Source organism: Rhinolophus sinicus, chromosome 4 (assembly GCF_057876585.1).
Source record: "Rhinolophus sinicus isolate RSI-liver-muscle chromosome 4, RSI-T2T, whole genome shotgun sequence".
Classification (NCBI taxonomy): Eukaryota; Metazoa; Chordata; class Mammalia; order Chiroptera; family Rhinolophidae; genus Rhinolophus; species Rhinolophus sinicus.
This window is the reverse complement of record NC_142504.1, coordinates 107,913,085-107,936,453: the sequence shown is the minus strand read 5'-3', so window position 1 is coordinate 107,936,453 and position 23,369 is coordinate 107,913,085. Positions and strand designations below refer to the sequence as shown.

Sequence of the window (23,369 nt, the reverse complement as noted above, 5' to 3'; positions counted from 1 at the left end):
GAAATAGTTAAAAGTAAAATAGATATATCAAGATTTACTGTAGGGAAAATGAGGTCCAAAGATTTAAACCTAGGTCCAACAGAAGCAAAACAATGTCAAGAAATAAGCAATTACTTGGATAACTCAGTTATTACAGATAAGCAATCAGAATGGTTCAGGAACTTCAATATATCATTCTATTTAACAGAATTTAAAAAAATTTGAGCATCTAACTTATAACAATACAAAAAGGTCCCAAGAATGCCTGGCATTTTAATAGGCTGGGAAAACAGCAGCATTTTATTATCAACTAAATAACCACAATTACCCAGCAAAATAATAGCTGTTATAACTCTTTAATGTATTTCCCTCTCACTAGAATGTAAGCTCTATGATAGCAGACATTTTTTTCTATTTTGTTCATGAGTATATCACAAGTATTTAAAATAGGGCCTCACATATAAACATTAGCTAACATTGGGGAATAATTGGTACTAAAAATATCTGTGTAGGTTTACATTATTTAAGAGAAAACAAATAAATCTTCACTTATACTAAATTATATTCCAAATTACATGGATGTATATATAGCTAGATATATAGACATGGATACATATGGATCGACCCTAAATAAGGATATAATATTTCTCCATTTACAATAAATGCATTATAACCTAGATGTGCGTATAATAACAGTAACATTTATAGCTACAGTTAAAAGTCAGAGAGTCAAATTAAGTCAACAAGAACTGAAAAGAAAAGATTATTTTTGGTATGATAAAGACATAATCACAAGAAAAGAACCCATAAACACTAGAATGAATAAAGAGGGTGCCAAAAAAATGGATACACATTTTAAGAGAGGAAATAACTATTAAAATTGTAATAAATACTCAATATATACTGATAACAAAAGATGAATACAAGTCACGTCTGACTTCTGCAATTGCAAGAGGTGCTCAAAGTGGTTCCCATCAGCATCTAGACACTTCTGATTACGGCGAACTACTGCTTGAACAATGTTGACCAAAGTGTCCACTTGTCTACAGTTTTTTGGCATCCCGGTGTGTTCAGGATGGTAAATAGTTGTTTTGAAAATTTTCTATCTAATATTTAGCACATGACCGGCAACAGGTGACATTCAAGAATTATTTGTTAAATGAATGAATAAATGGTAGCAAATGTTATGGGTTGAACTGTATGCCACCTAAAAATTCCTATGTTGAAGTCCTAACCCTTGGAACCTTAGAAGATGACATTATTTGGAAACAGCGCTGTTGCAGGAGTAATTAGACAAGATGAGGTCATAGTGGAGTAGGGTGGGTCTTTCATCCAACTGATCTTAGAAACTAGGGAAATTTGGACACAGTGACACAACACGCACACGGAGAACAGAAAGTGAAGGTGAAGGCAGAGATTGAAGTGATGCATCTAGTATGAGCCACGGAACACCAAAGATTGCAGCAAACCCCCAGAAGGCAGGAGAGAGGCCTGGAACAGCTTTTCCCTCCTAGCCTCAAAAGGAACCAACCCTGCTGACACCTTCACCTCAGACTCTAGCCTTCAGACTGTGAGACAACACACGTCTGTTGTTAAAGTACTCAGTACGTGGTACCCTGTACTGGCTCCCTAGCAAACCAATACAGCAAGACAGAAAGAGAAAGAGGAAATTAGCAAGTCAGGAAAGTCTCCAGGCAGATGAAGTGCCTCAAGGAGTGAAGGGGCAGAATCTGAAGTGGCAGCTCTTAAGTGCTTTACTAAGGCTTATCTTAAAAGTTTGAAGTTTCATTCTTAATAATATCATTTTAAAATATTTAACTGTACCCCACCCATTCTCAATTTTCCAAGTAAAACTGACATTCAAACAGTATACACAATTTCTATGCTGTGTTGTGTGTATCCTTGGACACACTGCCTCATATCCCTAAGATTATAGGTAAACCACCGTTTATATGAAAACTGCAATTCTAAAAAAATTAAGTGTCTGTTGATGTTCTTGATCTTATAATTCTTTTGTCTATCAGAAAGCCAGTAAGGGACAGGGACAATTTCACAAATCTGAAAAAGCTGCAAAGGGAATTCATACACAGTAATAGCTTGTCTATAACCATTTATCCAGGGCGACAGGTAGGTGCAGTGGGGTTAGCAAGTGTCATGGATGAAAGATCACTTACTGGTGAGATGGACATTGAGATAAGAAAACACTGGCTTTTGCTATCAATTTCATGTATTTCTGAAAATAAGTCACATTCCTTCTTTGGAAAATAAAAATTCTGCCACATATGCTTATATTCCTTTCAAAGACACAGTAGGAAAGGGTAAAATATTCACCTTCCCCTATTGAAAATAAGACAGAACAGCTTGGGAAGGAAAAAAAAAGATTTAAAAAGTGGAAATGACAAGCTTCATAAACTGGCACTAGTAAGTATTAAGGGCATCTTTTCATTGATTCAGCTCATTATTTCAGCCACTGAAGAAAAGGTTATAAAAAGACTATAGATTAAGAATGGAAAGTATAAATGTTATAAGATATAATACCACGATGCTTATCCATAAGAGATGAAGGCATACAGTTTACCTTAGATCTATGATCACGAGATTCCACAGATATAACACATTTTAGTAATTATGCTGTCATCAATTTTTAGATTTTTAATCAAAAACCACTGTTTGGGAAGCTGCGCTGCTATAGTTGATACCTTCCTCCCGTAATTCCAGTGCAGTACCTTCTATCTGTGGCACTTCACCGTGCAGCTTGGCTTTGCTGGAGAAAGGTGCGTTCTGCAGCACTAATGCAAAGAGAGATGGGATCAGGGACTGCAAGGCGGAAAGGTACATGTGGAGCTTGTGTTCATCCAGCCCGTGCTCTCCGTCCTGAAACATAGGCGGCGGAAGCTAGTGTTAGTCTTCTGAAGTTATGAAGGGTATTCCTCCTTTCTGTGGCAAATGACCACACATGTAAGGGACCGCATGTTAGGCTCCCCACATGACAGCTATGGGGCTGTCCATGAATCCTTTCTTAATTTCCCTAAGTATGTGAAAATGAGGAGAAGCATTCAGGTACTGTAGGATAAGAGAACATTTTATATGGAAAACTTCAGGGCAAACATCAATTATTTCCATTTGTGGGGAATTTCTTTCACAGGTTTTTTTTTTCCTTTTAAAAGGGTCGTATCTTTTGAAATGTTTGAGTCAGGATAAAGAAATTAAAGTGAGCCCCAGGAATCATTTTAAACACTCAACTGTTAAACGAGCAGCAGTGCGTGCTACTTTCCCTCTCCTACTTTCTACAGTCCTTTATAGATTTGATGACATCTGTATTTGACCTCAATGAATGCACTTTAAAAAAATTCAACACAGAGATAAAGTGTAGGGGAAGAAATTTCAAAAGGAAACAAAAGAAAGATATAATAGAAAGAAAATAAAAGTAAGGAGGATCAGCATGGCACATAGAAACCAAGTATTAAAGGGAAAAATAGAATCATTAGAGATGAAAGCATTTATTGTTGTTCAAATCCACTTGAGATGTCATTATTATGTTATAAAATAACAAGTGTGCCAGATGTATGAGTTATTTACTATGGAGTTCTAATTAGTTAATTTCTTCATGGAAATTGAACACTGTAGATAGGTTTAGTAGCAATGTGGAATTAGCCATGCTATGAAATGAAACAAGAAAAACTAGGTATGGCTAACTCTCAGACAGAAGGAATGTAAACTTTAAAAAAATTCCCTAGGTTTCATAAAAAGTTTCACTTTAGTTATCTATGGTTTTTTGTTTTGTTTTTTTAAATACTCATTTAGAAACTTCTGGAAAAAACAGTTCAATTTTTAAATTAAATAAATACATATGTACACATATCTATGTATAAGACCATCTACAGATTAGTTACAATGCTTTATGTAGAGCCTTATACATCCTTTAAATTTTGGGGCTAGAAAGGGCAAGAGTTTGAAGTGAGAGACATCAGATCCCGTTCTATCATTTGACAGCTGTGGGACTCTGGGCAAGTTACTTAAACACTCAGTTTCCACACACAAAAAAACAAAATATAATTCAAAGGGTTATAAGAATGAAATACTATATTTTATATATAAGTATCTACCTTAATGGCATATAATAGGCATTAAAGCAATGTTAGTTTTTCTTCTGGACTCCAAAGAGATTTTAGGAAAAAAATTAGATCAAGAAGTTTCTATTGTTCAACTTTTCTTCAATTCTTTTAATTGGAAAAAATGAAAAGTTCACTTTAAAAAGTGAGGAAGTGAACTACTACAGTGAAATAAACACAGTTAAAGCATTTTGACATTGTGTAAATAAGAAAGCTTTGGATACACATATTTTAGTTATCTCCGGACTCTGGGCACTGCGGCTGACCCTTTACCTAAAATATTTAAGTCAGAAAAGGCAAGGAAGAGCTGGCTTTCTGAATAATGTATGAATAACAGTTCCACAAAGGTGTTATTTCAGCTAATAAACTCAGATCATGCCCTTTCTCCTTCAGCTTCAGTGAAGTAAAACTTCCTCAAATCTCTCTTGGCTTCAGCCCAACAGAATCTTTAACTGGTAATTTATTCGAATGTTCAGCTAAGGTACTTTCTGTCTTTGCTCCCCAGCATGCTTTTAAGATGCCCTGGAACACACCTTTCACATTTCTAAGAACTATATAAACAAAGGAAGCATTTACCCTGAGAAGTTTTTCAATCTTGTTCAGCAATGTAGGTATAAGATGAGACTGTAAATTTCCGAGTTCTGTAGTCCAGGCAGCATAAGCTGGTAAAAATACTTGGTGTGTTGCACTAACTACTCTTTCTGAGGGATCACACAAGGCTGACAGCAACAATTCAAAACCCTGCCAAAAAAAGAAAACAACAACAAAAACAAAAAACAGGCAAAATATAGCTTTTCAAAATAAACAAAAAAACTCAATACAAATAAATATGCATTGAAATATATTTAGAAATCATTTTAGGCAAGGAAGAAAGCCATCCATAATCCTACCCTTCCCATTTTCTTTAAAGAAAATGTCATGTATCCATTGATGAAGAAACCAAGGAGAAAGGGTGGTAAACACACATGCTTGTTGCCAATTTCCTGCCACAAAGCTGTGGCGAATACTGTAAATGAATCATAGCATTCTCTCCTCCGAAGTGCGGAATTGAAACCAGGCAGCCAAACCGACTGGTTAATGTTGACATAACTGCCATCCCTACTACAGATTGTACAGTAGGGTATCTGAATCACAGATTTGGAATTTTAAAATAGAGTAAATGGGGTTAATTCTGAAAAACATACCTGTTGATATTTGTCTGGATCATCAATGTATCCCATAATGATACCCAGGCTTTTGATCACAGCTTCTCTTACCAAATCTGCCTTATCTTCCATTAGCATCTGTTGCAACATTGAAAGAACCAAGGAGCTACGAATTTCTTTCTGAAAATAAACAAGAACAGGTTCTGGCTATTTATTTACACTAGCAGCAGAAAAATATAGAAAATAATGTGACAGACATCCACGTATTTAAAATCCAGATTAAATATACATTAACATTTTGTTAGGTTTGCTTCAAGTCTTCATTTTTCAAAGACATAGAACATTACGGATACAGTTAAAAGTATCAGTCTCCTCCACCCTCTCTCCTTTCCTCTACCCTCCCTTTCTAAAGATAATAACATCTACCCTGAATTCGGTATTAATCATCTCCCAGCATGTTTTTATATCTTTGTTAAATATGTGCAAACCCTTCCAGTGCACAGTAGCAGGCGCTTTGGGCAAATCAACAGTCAACACTCTGCTATAAACGGACAATGACTCTTTTACCACTACCTGTTCAACTCAGAGAAAAGCACTGAGAGTGATAATAACAGGAGGGACTACAAAAATCACGCTGGTAATCAAAACATTTGCCTCGGGTAGGAGTGTGGAAACCTTATTAAATCCTGGTGTTCCTATTTTTTGAAGAACTGAGAAAAAAATTCAAACAGCTAAAATATGAGAGTAAACTTTAAAAGTACTTTAGCAAGAATTGCATTGCTATTTTCAGTTGCTACTATTAAATATAATGTCAAGGCAACAATAATTCTGTGTCTTAATTTCACATAATTTCTTCCGCAGTTAAAGAATATTAGAGAATATTTTAGCCTAACTCATGGCTGATGTTAGAATAAAGAATTATCATTATACAAATTCTTGCCCTTCCTTCCCTTCTCTGTACCATTATTATAACTTAATTAATTTATAAAATTCTTTAAACCTGAACTTATTTAGATGTTTTTTTACCTATAATGGTTAGAATAAAATGAAGATAGAGGATGTGACCATTTTCATAAATTTACAGTGTGATTTGGAATGCAGAACAAGGTCTGACAGACATTTTTAAATGACCTAGTTTTTGTTTTGACTTTTTAAGAATAAAAATATATGTAATTTTAGCAAATTTTAGTCACACGTTGGTTGGTGAATATACCTTTTGATATAGCCTTGTTTATTTATCCTTTCAGCTAAAAATTGCCATCCACCCAATGCCTTAAAACATCTTAACTTTCAGATACTTTAAATGTTAAACATTGGTTTGAAAATTGGCTTCTTGGTTGGTATCAGCACGGGCAGCAGGATAGAGGTACGCAAACTTGAGTTGGGTATGCGTTTCATATGGACTTGGGCTGATGCCCACTATGGCAGTTTCAGTATGCCACAGGGAACCCACAGGACAGGTCAGGAGGCCATGACCACACTGAGACTTTCCTGGTACCAGTGACAGTGGGTACGAGGCAAGCGGAGACCCACGGAGAAAACATTAAGCCTATTCTGAACACTGCCTAGCATTCTGGTGCCAGCCGCAATGCGGAATAGCTCACTATCCTTTGCGAGCACGTGATGCTCATCTCTGTGTTGGGACAATAGATAATAGGATGCTCAGACTCACTTCTTATATGTATCGATCCATATGATTTATCACAACAACACACCAGTTTTTTTCCTATAAGATGGTAAAACATTAAAACATTTTTCATCGTGCCCAGTTCCCAGGGAAGGTATGGGAAAAATAAGAACTCCAAGGCTGACAGGATTACAAGTTCGTGTTATCTCGCTGGGGGCAATTTAACACTGTCAAAGTAAAAAACGCAAATGCTGAAAGAAGCAAGATGCAGAGAAATTTTAAAAATGCACCCACACAAGAACCTGGCGATAGTGTTTACTGTCAGGGATACAGAACATTATATATCCTATGATTAATTTTGGGTAAGAACATTTTAAAAATGCAAGTGGGTATAAGCACAGAATTTTATTTTCTGTAAGAATTAAAAACTATTAACAGTAGATAGATACCTTTGGAGAGGATGACTAGGGGCCAAGGAAGGAAGTCTTTGATTTTCATTTTATTCTTTTCTGTACTATATAAAAATATATTTTTAACAAAACAAAAAATTGTTACTGGGAGTGAAACTACGGACTATTCATTTTTTCTTTATATTTTTCTGAATAAAAAAGCCATAATAAATATTACTTTTTAAAAGGGCAACTGTCTGACGATTGGTTTCTGACTTTTCACTGAAGAATATGAGGTTAACAGTAAACTCAACACAAATAGCTCATGCATTGTTGTACAATTCCAGTTTTTGTAATTTTTAAAGAATAATCTTACAAAAATGACCCTTTAAGGTAGGGGTCAGCACACTTTCTGTAAAGGGCCAGCTGGTCCTTTGGCTTTGGGGGCCATCAGGTCTGTTACATCTACTCACATCTGCTGGTGTAGTTGGAAAGCAGACAGACAATCCATCAACAAATGGGTGTGGTTGTGCTCCGGTAAAATTATTTACAAAAACAGGCTGTGGACTAGATTTGGCCTCCAGCCTGTAGTTTGTCAAGTTTTGCTTTAAACTATGGTTGTTTAAATTAAAATAACTGTGATGTCACCGCATCCCTCTATCCCTTCTAAGCCCTAGACCAATGGGAAGATACTTAAAAGGGAACAATAGTCCAATAGTTCTCATTTTTTGGTGGCAGGATACCTTCAGTCATTTAAAAATCAATGAGCATATCCAACAGCTTTTGTTTGGGTGGGTAATATCTACTGACATTTATTTATCATATTAGAAATTAAAACTGATAAATTTATATGTATCAATTCATTTTAAAATAACAATAAGCTCATTAGGTTAATAAGAATAGCATTTTAATGAAAATAACTTTATAAAACAAAAAATTAATGAGAAGAATGGTGTCGTTTTACATTTTGCTGCAAATTTCTTTAATGTCTGACTTAAAAGAAGATATGTAGATTTTCGTACCTGCTTTGTATTCAATTGTTGTGATATGTTGTTTTGGCTGAAGTATTTAAAAAAAAAAATCTAGCCTCACATAGGCATGAAATTGAAAAATGGGAGAGTATTTTAATAGCCTTTTCTGATATAAATAGACATTTTGATTCTACACTCGAACTGGACAAATGGTAGTTTCTTAAAGGTTAATTGCAGTGTGGAATCTGAAACAACGATATAATTCATTGCTACTAAGCTCTTTCAACTCTGATATATTAAATTCCATTGGTCTATCTTGAACCTTGCTTCTATTTTTCACCCATGCATGATTTTGAGTATTCACACTGGTCATTGGAGAAATATTGGACCATGGAGTTATGCAGATGTTCTTCAATATTGACAGATTTTATTATAATCTCAAAAAAAAAAATCACATTTGTTAATATCACCACTGATCTCCTCAGAAAAGTGTTTAGATACTTAGAAACGGTCACTGTCACGGAGGCAGATACAAGTTTTCCAAAATTCTTGTTCTCACTTAAAAGTTCCAATTTTATTCTTGGCAGTAAATGCCATCTACTTGTTTCTCTTGAAGTGACAGGTTCATTTCATTCATTCCCATGAAAATGTCTGCCAAATACCCAAGTCTGAATAACCACAGTTTGTTTGTCAATCAGTGGTCTGTCAAATAAAATCAGTATCCTATGAAAAAAAGTGGCTAGTTCAGCTCACAACCCAAACCATTCAGAGTGCTTTTCATGAAACAACCATCAAACCTCAGTATGCAGCAAAGGGGCTTGATATTGGTATTTTCCATTTTATCACAGAGAATATTAAAAAGATGCATACTCAAGTGTCAAAATTTAGTAGAATGAGAATTAACAATTTAACTGATTCATCAAGCTTATGTTTAAGAGAAACTGGCTTCTTCTGCACGTGCCTGGCAGTGATGAGTATGACACAGTCAGTATATTTGGGTGTCACTGCCCTCATCACTGCTTAACGACTGCACTGCCACTGCTGCCCATTACAACTTTTGCACTAATGGTGTAAATATTGAAACAGAAAGAGACAAAAACTGTTTTAATATTATTATGAAAATAATTCTCACCTCATGGACCTCTTTGAAAGGATCTCAAGGAAGCCCTCAGTGTACTCAGACCACACGCTGAGAACTGCTGATACCATTTAATGTACTTATACTCTTGCAAAATCAATGGTTAATGTACCTATTGTATCAAGGTGAGCCTTTTCTTTTTGACTCATCTTTTTCCTTTATTAGGAGCATGCCCTAGGAGAATTTGGATTAAAATGTATAAGACATTCGATTCAAGGTTTCTGTATTATTGAAAAGGAAAAAATAGAGTTTAAGAAAAAAACGCTAATTCTTACAGGAAGGTAAGGTGCCAGAGCTCCACAGGATTCCGCCACAAGTAGTCGTCTCTCTGGGTATTTGTGATTAATCTGGAGTAAAACAGAAATCAAGCATAAACAACATACCGTCCCTTCCCCCAACAGAGCATTACTTTTTTCACAAGTCCTGTTAAGAGTGTGATAAAGCGTCTTTCTTTTCCACTTCTGGGAATCCCTGTGTATACCTGGATCAGGAATAAGGGAGTCAGGGAGAACCTAAAAAATGAGGTCACAGGGGTTATCTGTTAAAGAGAAAAGGATAAAACGAAGATAAGAATTTGGCAAGGTATGTAGAGGTTGTGGGCTTGCTAAGACAGCTTTCCTTAGGATGTCAGGAGCAACTTGCTCCTTCCCTAACAACATTAGTATATTTTTAAATTTGCAAAACCCAGCTTTCGGCTATTATAGATATTGGTCTATAATATATGCCAGGAGTGACTCTTCAGTCCTCTTTTTTACCTGAGGCATTAGGAAGTAAGTTAATCAATGGTTTAACCAGAGCCCTTGACTAGTGATTTTAGAGTAAGCAGACTTCAATCCATTTGTGTTTGCATATGTGGAATGATGGGGCTTTGCTATTTTGATGACTACACTGAACCATAACAAAAAAACAAAAACAAAACAACAACAAAAAGACACATACTGGGTTTTGTTCCCATATGTCTTCTTCATAGAATATAAAATTTTCTTTGACTGGAAAAATATATCTGTTTTCATATTCCCACATGAAAAGGTGACATAATTCATTAATGTATTGGATGCCTAAAATTAAGAAAAGAAATTATATAGCAATCCATTGGGCAACAAACTGGAGGTAGGCAGCTAAATAGATTCCCTATATCCATGTTTACTCAGGTTACAGAGGAGGTGGTAGCAGAGATGTTTATAACTGACATCTCTGAATTAAATTCAGAAATAGAAACCTCAAAGTACTAGAATGGTTTGAATGTCAAAGTGTGCTATACATAAACTTTCATTTTGCTTTTCTTTAGTCTCAAAATTAAATGTGCATACAAAAATCAAATGTATTTCTATAGACTAGCAACAAACAGAATAAAATTAGGAAGATTCTATTTACTGCAGTATCAAAAAGAATAAAATACTTATGAATAACTTAAAAAAGTGCAAAATTATATTCTGCAAACTATAAAACATTGTTGAAAAAAATTGAAAAGACCTATGTAAATGGGAAGATATCCTAAATTAATGGATTGGAAAGCTTACTATTGTTAGGATGGCAATATTCTTCAAATCAACCTACAGGTTTAAAGCAATCCTTATGAAAATTCCAGCTGGCTTCTCTGCAGAAATTGATGAGCTGATCCTAAAATTCATATGAAAATTCAAGGGACCCAGAACAGTCAAAACAATATTGGACTATGAGAAACAAGTTCAAGGGGTTGGGGTTTATATTTGGGTGATAAAATTGTTCTAAGATTGTGGCGATGGTTTTGCAACTCTGTGAATATACTAAAAACCACGGAATTTATACATTTTAAAAAGATGGGTGAATTGTGTGGTATATGAACTGCACCTCAATAAAGCTTAAAAAGGAAAGAAAATGGAAACAACTATAAAAAATTAAGTGTACATATGAATAACTATACAGAACTGTAAATTCAGAGTTGTATATGCTGTTTCCATATTGGCCCAATGATTAAAGTCTCACCTTTAGTTAGTATGCACTATAATCTATCGATGGCATAAAGGATTGTCAGAGATAATTATGACTACACGTGTATAATGTTCACTTTATATACGAAACGTAGATATAACTTCACTAAATTTTAAAGAAAAAAAGTAAATACTCAAAGAAACTGGGAATAGAATTCTAAAAGACCACATAGTTTAGTGATATTCCAGACACCAATTTTTTTTAAGAATAAGTGACTATGCTATTATAAATAAGGCCATGAAATTTGTCTTCATACGTAAGAAATCCATTTTTTAAGGATGGAAATATAAGCTGCTTAATGACATGACATCAAGTCTAGAAAAATCAATGATTCTGTGTTCTACAGAGGACTGGAATATTACAATTCAATATAAAACCAAAAATATTTGTTACTAAATAGTGACTTGAATTATATATACAAAAATCCACCTAGGTCAAAGGTTAACACTTTATATTCTGTATATATTTATAATATATGCAAGTATACGTTGATATACAAATTATTTCTATTACCTCCCTACCTCCCTACCCACCTACACACACACACACACACACACACACACACACACACACACACACACCCTTCTTGCTCTCCCTTGAACTCATCAGATACACTCTCATCTCAGGGCTTTTGTATTTGTAGTAGCTCTCACTTCATTCAGATCCTTGCCTAAACATCACTTCCTCAGAGATTCCTTCTCTGACTGCCCTTTCTCAAATAGCATTCCCCATCACTCCCTAACCTTTATCTTGCTTTATTTTCTTCACAGTTTTAACACTAAATAACATCATGTAATCTATTTGTTTACTCTTATCCATTAGGATGTCTTTGTCTTTTATTCCCCACTGTACCACTGGAACTAGTGTTTCTTAAGCATTTGTTAGAAGAATGAATAAAGCAAAGCATCCCAGAGCATTCTGGGATAAGCACTATTAAATCACTGTGCAGGGGTTCAGAAACAGCAGCACAATTTGTATCCCACATTTTCCTAATGGCATTTGAGAAAGAAGATGTGAACATTTGTGAAAACTGGAATATAATAGCTGGGGAAAACTCAATAGTGATTTACCTGCTCCCAGCACTGTGGTAAAAGTTCAGCTTCTACACGCGTTGGTCCAACATGACGTGCAAATGCCACGCAGCCGGTCAGTATCATTTGCCTGAAAACAATATGAATAAAAACTCATATTTGCATTAGAAAGCACAACTAGGACAAAGGGTTAAAAAGGGTCACCTCTATAATTTACAGGAAGTACAGTATTTTTGTACAATCAAATTAGGCTTTTCCAACAAAAGACTAGACTCCAAGAAGATAGTGAGTTCCTTAAGACTAGTTCCTCCAGCAGTGGCAACACCATTTGTGAGACATGCTGTGAAGGGATTCTCTATTTGTATGATGCTGAAACTCATAACCTCCTAAATTAACTTTCATGAAAACATATGCATTCTGAGGTTATATGTCCAATGCTTCAGGTTCTACTGACCCTCAGTTTCTGGCTACTAAAACAATCAGTGATTATTCCCTCAGTATTTCTATAATTAAAAACTATGGCATTGCGTCAGTAAAATGACATTTCTTAAATGAGAATTTTTGGTATTGCACCCAAGACAACTGGTAGGCAGCGACCAACATGGCTCCCAATGATGTCTATCTCCCGATATCCCAGCCCTTGTGCAATCCCATCTCCTTGAATGTAGACTGGACCTAATGATTTGCTCCTAATGGACAGAATAATGGCCAAAGTGATGGGATGTCACTTGAGATTAGGTTACAAAAGTCTGTGACGCCCATCTTGTGAACCTCTCTATTGCCCTCTTAGCTGGGATGCTTTGATGAAGTACGCTGCCATGTTGGAGGCCAGCTAGGAACTGAGACCCTTAGTCCAAAAACCCATGAGAAAGTGAATCCTGCCAACGACCAATCATGTGAGTGAGCTCAGAAGCAAATCCTTCTCTAGCTGAGACTTGCGATGCCTACAGCTTTAGCCAACACCTTGATCACAGCCTTGGAAGAGACCCTGAAGTAGAGGACCCGGATTCACTGAGCCATACAAATTATAATATAAAAATGAGTGTCATTTTAAACCACTTTCTTTTGGGGTAATTTTTTACAGAACAATACATACATAACTAATATAATAACTTCACTTGTAACAGAAAAAGAGTATAAAATTTTAAGTAAGATTTTCACTCTTCAGAATGAAGTTCCATTTCAAATGACTTTAAAATGAAGAATTGTGAGTTTTTTTTCATTTTTGATTGTCTAAGACTTTAAAACAGTAAAACCTGATGGGGTGAAAAGTATGTTTTCAATAGATGTTTTAAAGTATTCAACTTCAAGGAAAACCAAAACAGAATGCTTAATTCATATTAATGATAAAATCTGCACTTTAAGCCCAGGCGTTTCTCATTGCTGTTTCTCAAAATATGTCGGTTTAACTTGAAGTGCAGAATAACTTTAAATTTCTGTTTAGTTTTGCAAAATTGGTTCTAACTGTTCTCTCAGGAGAATGTCAGACAGAGAACATCTGGACAGCAGTGAGGGAAATGCTGAGCCAATACGTCTTCACTGTATGTTGCAGCTTCTTTTCACCACAACCATGTAATAATCTGATTCCCCTTCACAGTGATGTCATTGTTTGACATGCTTGCTTCTCAACTCTTCTTTTGCCTTTTCACTTCCTTCTACTTTAGGAAGGCAAATAAAGTGAATAAAAGGAAAATGGATAAAGAAATCCCAAGCTTTACATATAGCACTTTAGTTGCCTGCTCACTGATGAAAATGACCTAATATCTGATCACTGTGTTCTCCCCCCACCAGTATTTTAAAATAATGAGAAGGCATATACATAGGTTCCACAAATGTTTGATAATTGCAGTAAATAAACTGGTGAAATTAAAGCATTTCAAACAGTTGATAGAAGTGTATACTTATATAGGAACCTCATGTGAAATGACTTTGAATCCTGATTCACCATCGCTATACCAGAGATGTACAAACTTACTGAAATGTTAGGCCCCTCAAAACAAATTTCTTAGTCAGCCAGAGGTAAGATTCACAATTCTAAAAAAAATGAGAACTTTGACATACAGTTGAAAATAGAAAAGGTCAGATGGCCTGCAGATTATTAACAGCATTAGAAACAGGCTCCAGATGGCAAAAATAAATGTTGTTCCTACTTACGGAGAATCACAGGACAGGGATTGCTTGCCTAGTATGTGACAAAGCTAGAAATATGGTGTCACTTATGGTTGTTAGGAAAGAACTGGTAAAAAGCACTATTACTGAGCATAAAATCCAGTTTTACTTAGGATATGATCAAAGAACTCCGAGATCATTAAGTAAGGAAAAATGATAACTGATTACATGTCAAATACATTATGCTAACTTAAAAATTCTGCCTTGTTAATTTCTTATTCATATTCTATATAGTTCGTCAATTAATCAGATAATTTAAATAAATAACTGTGTTTCTGTAAGGTGAAAGATTTCAGTGTGGACAAAGGTGCTCAATTTCTGACATATCTTGACCTGAAGGAAGGCTAATAGGTACTTTTGGCCACCAGGTGGCAGCTGTTAGCTTTACGCGCAGAATATGAAAGCCAGCTATTATAGATCTAAAAGCCTTTTCCTTGCAAATCTAAAAATGACAATGTAATACAGGGTATTTAATTAGTAAGTTCACTCTTATGATTTTCCAACATTTTCAGAGGAAGCAAAAATTTTAACAGTTATTAAAACAAGTACTGAAATTCCATAAAATTATCTAATCATAAAGTACAAGTCTATTGTTTTGCAAAGGTATAAGCAAAGTTTTTTCATTAAGATAGAAAATCGTAACACAGACAAACATTTCAACTGCCAAATTTTACCCATCTGGTGCTTAGTCTGCATAGCCACCCAACAGGATGTTTTGTTCACCTTCACACTTGTACAGCTTTACTTACGGTAGTATTTAACAGTTTTACTTTCTGAGTAGACACCTATCGTTGTTTGATCAAAGATCATTCCCCCTTTTCTGGAAAGTCAGTCTGATGTATGTCCCTTCCCCTCACCACCCTTGGGCATAACTCATTTTTCCACTCAGGCATCCTTGGTGTGGGCTTCTGACTCAGGACTCACCCAGACAGAACACTGTATATCCCTCTAGCCACACAGCAATTGGTTTACAGATAGCCCAGTGATTCAGAAATTCATATATTAAATATTTTATTTCTTGTAAAGCATAACTATTAAGAGGCCATGATGCATCTAGTTTAGCTGTGGAAAAGGGAGGGAAGATTTTGGTCTTCTTAGAAGTCACATGTGAAAGACAAAGACAAAGAAATATTTGAATTAGAAGTCCAAAGGTAATTAATACAAAACTGTACGAATTCAGCATAAGTCACTGGAATAACATGAGTAAAAACATTTCAGACCATTGTGAGTAGGGCCAGTGCTTCCTGTCTACTAAAATAGGTATTGGAAAGAAGGCATTTAGGTTAAAATGCTAATTTTGATGTCAAATTAGTAAGTCAACATTTTACTTATTTCCCAAAGAAGTAGTCATACCCACCTTTGCTCGTCATCTGGCCTCTTGATCAAATTGAAAAGTATGTGGAGGAGCTGATCTCTCTCTTTAGGCTCAGGATGTAGGCATGCTGTACATAGTATGAGGGGGATCAACTCCTAAAGAAACACGAAGGTGCAAAAATTCAAAGTAAAAATGCATTGCAGAATATTCTTTCCCCCCGCCAGAGCATTCTTAAATGGACATTTAAAGTGAAATAAATCTCAGTGTACAAAAGGGCAAATTTTAATTTTGTTGATATTCAAGAGAAAACAATGAAACATGTATTTATGGTTGGTTGTGCAAAAGGTGCAAATCACATTGTAATAAAGGTACTTAAGATTCATTTAACCTTATTTTCTTATCCAATACTTCCCAAGAGTCTACTACTGTTTACACTAGATAACATTCCATCTTACTACAACCTGATATAGTCATTTTAAGTTGGAAAGTGTTTTTAAACAAAACTTGCAAAAGTTGTATTTTAAAACTTAAAAAGATACCAGAAAATAAAGACAAGTCTTCCTATTTCCACAACTACAATATAATCTGTCTTTGAGATATAATTAATAATTTTGTAACCTTAGCACGTAACTGGATAGCTAACTGAAAAGACCATTAGAAATGTTTTATTTGAAATTGAAAATTTTAACAATATTTTGTTTGTGGCACATTCAATATGCAGAGGTAAACTCAGTATTTTGTAGAAGAGTAATATACAAAAGTTTATTTCTCTCTTTCAAAGAGACATTTGAAAATTTATTAAAGTTTCATATTTTAATTATATTAAGACAAAATTCTAAAATATATTCAAAAGATATTAATGTTTTCCATTTTGGAATGGATTTTCAAATCTAATGAGAATAAAAGTCCAAAAGTGATAAAATATTTTTGGAGAGAAATCCTCTACGTTATGAAAACAATATTTGGTAGATATTAAAAAAAAAAAAATCACTATGGTATAGTATTATTAAGAAGGGCAGAATGCTTCCTACTCCCATTTCTTTTTTCCATCTACCTCCCTACCTACCAAAGAGTGCCAGACGATTCAAAAAAGGAATTCATCACTATGGAGTAATGCATTATACCCTGAAGAACAGTCTACTCTTTAGAAGTAGCTTCCCATTTTGAAGACACTCCCGTAGAAACAGATGATAGGATTTTTTTTGTGTGTGTTGACTGAAAAAGACATGAAGCTGAAAGGCATGAAGTCCCTTTCCATTATTTCTAAAGTCTTTACATATTATTTAAAATTATAATTACCTGATCTAAATCTTAAATTAAAGGTACAAAAATGTAAAGAAGAGCTGAAAATATATCTGAGCAGTGAAAACAAATTTAAAACATTTATGCTGTCATTTTCTATTTGGGCACCTCTGTAGGTTTCAGTGACTAATTGAAAAGGAAAAGAAACAAATAATTAGGAAAAATATTTTTTCACTAGGAATGGAGAACAGAATATACATATATATACATACATATATATATATATACATATATATATCTCCTATATATATATGTATCTCCTATATTAAGTAATGTTTTCATCAGAGGCTTAATATGACACTTGATGGATCAATCTTGACTTTGTAGGAGGAAATAAACAACCTTTTATAAAATATTCGGGTAGGAGGCCTAAATTAATTCTAAGGACTATCCTAATCCTTAAAGGAGTCCATGTAGCTGCTAAGAGCCAATGACACTGATAAGAGGAGGAAGACAGCGCATCATCAGCACATTCCACTGAGAGTCGGGCCTTAAGGGTGAAAAAGGAGTTATTCTCGAAGGCATGAACAAAAGAAGAAAATATTATAATGCCTAAACATCAAGAAAGGCCCTAAATATTTTATTTGTATTATCCCCTCATGTCGGATCTTTCTCTCCTGAGGGTTTTCTTGCTTCCTCCTAATCCTTAGCTTCTTCTTCTCAAAAGCAAGCACACAAAAATAACTGTGTTGCTGTTTATTCTTTGTGCCTTACATTTTCTTTTTTTGTTTTGTTTTTTAAATCATGAGCCTTAGTGATCCTTAATAAAAAAGGAGGTTTATGTCATACATGAACATAGAGAAATTTTTAACTGAAATATGGCTAAGATGTGCTAAACTGAGAATGTTGGACTGGGAGCTAGAAGTGTTCCAGTTTCGATTTACTCTTTAGTACCGAAGATGGTAACATGTAAAGAGAAAAGTAAAGAACATCAAAAAGACTCACATAACGAAGAAACAAGATTATCCACCTCTGGCAAAGTTCTACACTTCAAAAGTTGCTAAAATAGCTAATCTTAGAATGATTTATATCTATAATTCCTGGTGCTCAACCTTTAGGAAGCCTAACAGGAATACTCAGATGACTTTAAAAGCTACGATACAGCTGAAAAATTACAGAACAAATGGGATTTACTCCCCAAATTAAACACACACAACAGGTACAGAAGATGGAACAAGCCTGTCTACTTTATAATTATGTGGGGCTACTACTCATAAGGCAAAATATTTACCATGGGGCAAATACGAATGGCAATGTAAAATAACAGAGTTTGGTTTCTCAGAAGATTACAGATCTTTACTAACTACTTTTAAAACTTTTCGAGGATTGGTTCTCTCCTTTTTTTTACAGCTTTAATGAGATATTTTTATCATAAAATTCACCCATTTCTAATGTACATTCAGTAATTTTTAGTCTATTCAGAGTTGCGCAACCACCACCAATCTCACTTTGGAATGTCTTCAACATCCCAAACGGAAAGCTTGGACTCATTTGCCATTTCTACTTGTCCCACCCCCATTCACGGCACAGGTTTCTTGCTTCCTTCTCCTTTACTTTTCTAAATTAGCATTATAAAACTGCTTGTAGAAGTAATCCTTTATGAAATCTTTTTTTAAGTACAGAATTTGCCCTTCAAATACATTCATAGACGAGGCAAATTGTAAAACTATCAACTTATTTAGCCTATTTACTAGATGCATAGATCAAAGGACAAATACATTTATTCTGTAATTTGGTTCGAAAGATTCAAGTTCCTCAACCAACCCATTAAAGTGAACTACTACATAAGTCACATATAGAAAACTAGTTACTTTTTTCTCTCAAAATGAATAAACAAGGAAGTCTTTTAAAATATAAGCTAATAAAAAGTGGTCATCAATACTTCAAAGAACATAGGAGGAATTTTATTTTCACTTTTCATCATGTCAGAAATTGGTATCTTATAACTAAGAGCATGTCACAATTTTATCGAAATTCTTTTTCTTTCTTAAAGGTATATAAATGTTATAATCAATGGCATCTTAGATTTGAAACATGGTCTGCTGAATTTAGAAAATGCTATAATTGAGACCTGAAAGTCGAGTGAGGTTTTTAGTTTTCTTTTAAAAAACAAAAACCAATAACACTAATATCTATATTGACTGTGTTTTTTCACTTTTATAAAAAATAAAAAGTTTAATTTATTAGACAGTTTTAATTAACTTTTATGCCATTCCTTTTAAAACAGTGGGTCACAAAATCAATTGAATGGGTCATGAAGCACATTTTTTCTTTTTTATTGTTTACTTAGGTATATTCTTTATTGTTTTTAAAATATTTATAAAATCATCTTTGATATTGATTATCTTCTATTTTACCTTTTTGTAATTAGTAAAGACAAAGACTTGATTTATAAATTTTCGTATTAATTATATATGTAATTGTATACTGGCACATGATTTAAAATGTCCAGTGAGAGTATACATGGTCAATAAAGTTTGAAAAACACTCACTTAAAACATGTTAAAATTTGATTAAAAGACTAGCTATTATGCAGCCTTAACGATGAGAAAGTTCTTTATATATTGATAAAGAAATATACAAAACATAATGTTACATGGAAAAAAGCAAAGTGGAGAACAGTGCATACAGTATGGTATTATTTGTGTAAGTCATGGAAAAAAGATCATATATTTGAGTTTGTTTATACAGGTAAACAATATCTGAAAGAATATAATACAGTTCTACAATAATAGTAGGAGACGTCAGTACCCCAGTTTCAATAATGGATAGAACAACTAGAGAAAAGATCAGTGAAGAAGTAGGAGACTTGAACACTATAAAACAATTAGACCTAATAGACATATACATACAACACTCCACCTGACAACAGCAGAAAGTACATTCTTCTCAAGTGCACATGAAACATTCCCAAGGATAGACCATATGTTAAGCCACGGACAATTCTCAATAAATTTTAGGAAGATTGAAATCATACCAAGTATCATCTCCAACCACATGGAATGAAATTAAAAATCAGTAACAGAAGGGAAACTGGAAAACTCATAAATAAGTAGATATTAAACAACATACTCTGTAAATAACCAATAGGTCAAAAAAGAGATCAATGAGAAAATTAGAAAATACTTTGAAATGAATGAAAATGAAAAACACAACATACCAAAACTTAATGAGATATAGCAAAAGTAATACTCAGAGAGAAATTTATAGTTATAAATGCCTACATTAAAAAAAGCAAGATCCCAACTCAACAACCTTGCTTCACACCTTAAGGAACTAGATAAAGAACAAATTAAACCCAAGGCCAGCAGAAAGAAGAAAACAATAAATATTAGAGCAAAGATAAATGAAATATAGATAAGAAAAACAATAGAGAAAATCAACAAAAGCAAAAGTTCTTTGGAAAGATCAACAAAACTGCCAAAGCTTCAGCAAGACTGACTAAGAAAAAAGAAAGATCTAAATAATTAGAATCAGAAATGAAGGTGGGGACATTAGTATCAATCTTACAAAAATTAAAAAGATTATAAGTGAACAGGACAAATGGTTCACCAACAAATAATCAAGATGAAATTAACTAATTCCTGAAATCACATAAATTACCAAAACTGACTCAAGAAGAAATACAGTATTAATAGACCTATAACAAGCAAAGAGGTTGAATCATTAATAAAAAATATTCCAACGAAAAAAGTTCCAGGATCAGATGGCTTCACTGGTGAATTCTAAAATACATTTAAAGAAGAAATACTGATCTCACTCAAACTCTTCCAAAAAACAAATGATGAAAAATTTCTAACATATTCTACGAGACTATCATTGGCCTGATATCAAAACCAGACAGAGAGAGAGCAAAAAGAAAACTATAGGCCAATATCCCTTATGAATTTAGATGCAAAAATGAGCAATAAAATACTGCCAAATCCAAGAACACATCAAAACGATTATACACCATGACCAAGTAATACTAATCCCAGGAATGCAAGGGTGGTTCAACATATGAAAAATCAATCATTGTAGTATACCACATCAATAGAAACAGAAGGAAACAAATCATCATTTCAATCATGCAGAAAAAACATTTGACAAAATTCAACATCCTTTCATGATAAAAACACTCAGCAAAGTAGGAATAGAAAAAAACTTCCTAACTTGAAACTAATATAAAAAAATGTTTTTTAAATAAAAAAATAAAATTAAAGGGTATTTATGAGAAATCTACAGCCAGCATCACACTCAATGGTGAAAGACTGAAAGTTTCCCCCCAAGTGCAGGAACAAGATAAGGATATCTGCTTTCTCAAAAAATGGCTAATCAACATTGTACTAGAAGTCCTAGCCAGACCAATTAAGCAAGAGGAAGAAATAAAAGCTATCCAAATAGCAAAGGAAGAAAAACTATCTCTAGTTGCAGATAACATGATATATATATATATATATATATATATATATATATATATATATATATATTTTTTTTTTTTTTTTCCCCACAGAATCCACTAGAGCTAATAAACAAATTCAGTAAAGTTGCAAAGTACAAGATCAACACACAATTTATCAGCTTTGTTTCTATATACCATATATTATATATTCTATATAATTTCCTGAAAAGGAAATTAAGAAAACAATTCCATTTATAATAGCATCCAAAAAAATAAAATACCTAGGAATCAATTTAAACAAGGAAGTGAAAGACTTGTGTACTGGAAACTACAAAACATTGCCAAAAGAAATTAAAAACATAAATAAACAGAGAAAAAAAATCCCATGTCCATGTACTGGAAGGCTTCATGTTGTTAGAATGGCAATACTCCCCAAAGTGACCTACAGATTCAGTACAATCCCTATCAAAATTCCAGTGACCTTTATTGCAGAAATGAAGCTGAGCATCACATTCATAGGGAATTGCAAGAGGCACTGAACAGCTCAACAATACTAAAAAAAAAAACACAACAAAACAAAACAAAACAAGATAGGAGGACACATACTTCCCAATTTCAAGACTTACACAAAGCTACAGTAATCAAAACAGTGTGGTACAGGCATAAGGATAAATATAAAGACCAATGGAACAGAACTGAATGTTCAGAAATAAATCCAAACGTCTACAGCTAATTGATTTTTGACAAAGGTTCCATGACCTTTCAATGGGGAAACAATTTTCTCTTTCACAAAGGGTACTAGGACAACTAGATAACCACATGAAAAGAATAAAGTTGGATCCCTTCCTTTCTCCATATACCAAAAATAACTCAAAATGGATCAATGACCCAAATATAAGGGCTATAAGCAATAAACTACTAGAAGAAAACATAAAATCAAGTAAATAATCCTGACCTCAGATTTGGCAACAGATGCTTAGGTTTAACACCAAAAACACAAGCAACAAAATAAAAAAATAGAGAAACAGACTTCATAAAAATGAAAAACATTTGTCCAACAAAGGACATTATCAAGAATGTGGAAAGACAATCTACACAATGGGAGAAAATATTTACATATCTCATATGCAATATGGGTTTAATACCCAGAATTGTAAGAACTCTTAGAACTCAAAAACAAAGACAAACAATCCAAATTAAAAATGGGCAAAGGACTTGAAAGAACACACTAGAAGCTGGTAAAATATATTGCCTGTGGGATGGTGGCTTAGGGACAGAGGAAGTTTTTCTTGTTTATCTTTTTGTATTTAAAAAGAATTAAACCATGGAACATATTCTTTTATTAAAACTTTTAACGCTGTTTCCAATGTTTTATGTATTTAATTAGCTAGGATAGTACTATGACCAATCAGTTTACTGAAGGACATTTTGATTCCATTTACACACCAATAGAAAGTGTGTAAGAGTATATGGTAATACTGGTAAGAGAATATATAAAACTTGAGAAATAAAAAAAACTCAAAATATTAATCTTTCAATCACAAGACCTTTTTAAAAATATAGCTTTAAGGAACAAAGGTAAAATATTAAATAAAAGTAACCCAATATCAAAGGATAAAATGAAATAAAACTTTTGTCCTTTTATGCCCTGGGATTGGTTTCGAAGCAAACCAACACATACTTCTTATTTACCAATTTAATTTTGAGGGAATACAACTTTCGTATGTTATAAATGGTAAACTTTCTGATAAAACAGAATAAGGTACAAATAATTAAATAAACAATATAAACGATTAACTCTTCATGAAATTATAAGTATATATTTTTTAAATATAAAAA

At 33.7% G+C, this 23,369-nt stretch overlaps 1 protein-coding gene across 9 annotated transcripts in view; it reads right to left on the bottom strand.

Annotated features, from left to right (window-relative positions):
• Positions 1 to 23,369, bottom strand: part of RELCH (RAB11 binding and LisH domain, coiled-coil and HEAT repeat containing) — a 93,531-nt gene that overhangs the window by 32,597 nt on the left and 37,565 nt on the right. For 5 of the 9 annotated variants that reach the window (XM_019729321.3, XM_019729312.3, XM_019729313.3 and 2 more), the window contains 6 exons: positions 15,890 to 16,002; positions 12,403 to 12,493; positions 9,637 to 9,708; positions 5,276 to 5,416; positions 4,668 to 4,832; positions 2,679 to 2,853 (listed from right to left, as the gene is read on the bottom strand). In XM_019729321.3, coding sequence (XP_019584880.2) covers positions 2,679 to 2,853; positions 4,668 to 4,832; positions 5,276 to 5,416; positions 9,637 to 9,708; positions 12,403 to 12,493; positions 15,890 to 16,002 — 757 coding nt within the window. The remainder of the gene's footprint in view (positions 1 to 2,678; positions 2,854 to 4,667; positions 4,833 to 5,275; positions 5,417 to 9,636; positions 9,709 to 12,402; positions 12,494 to 15,889; positions 16,003 to 23,369) is intronic. The other 4 variants (XM_019729316.3, XM_019729317.3, XM_019729318.3 and 1 more) reach the window with 1 other exon arrangement.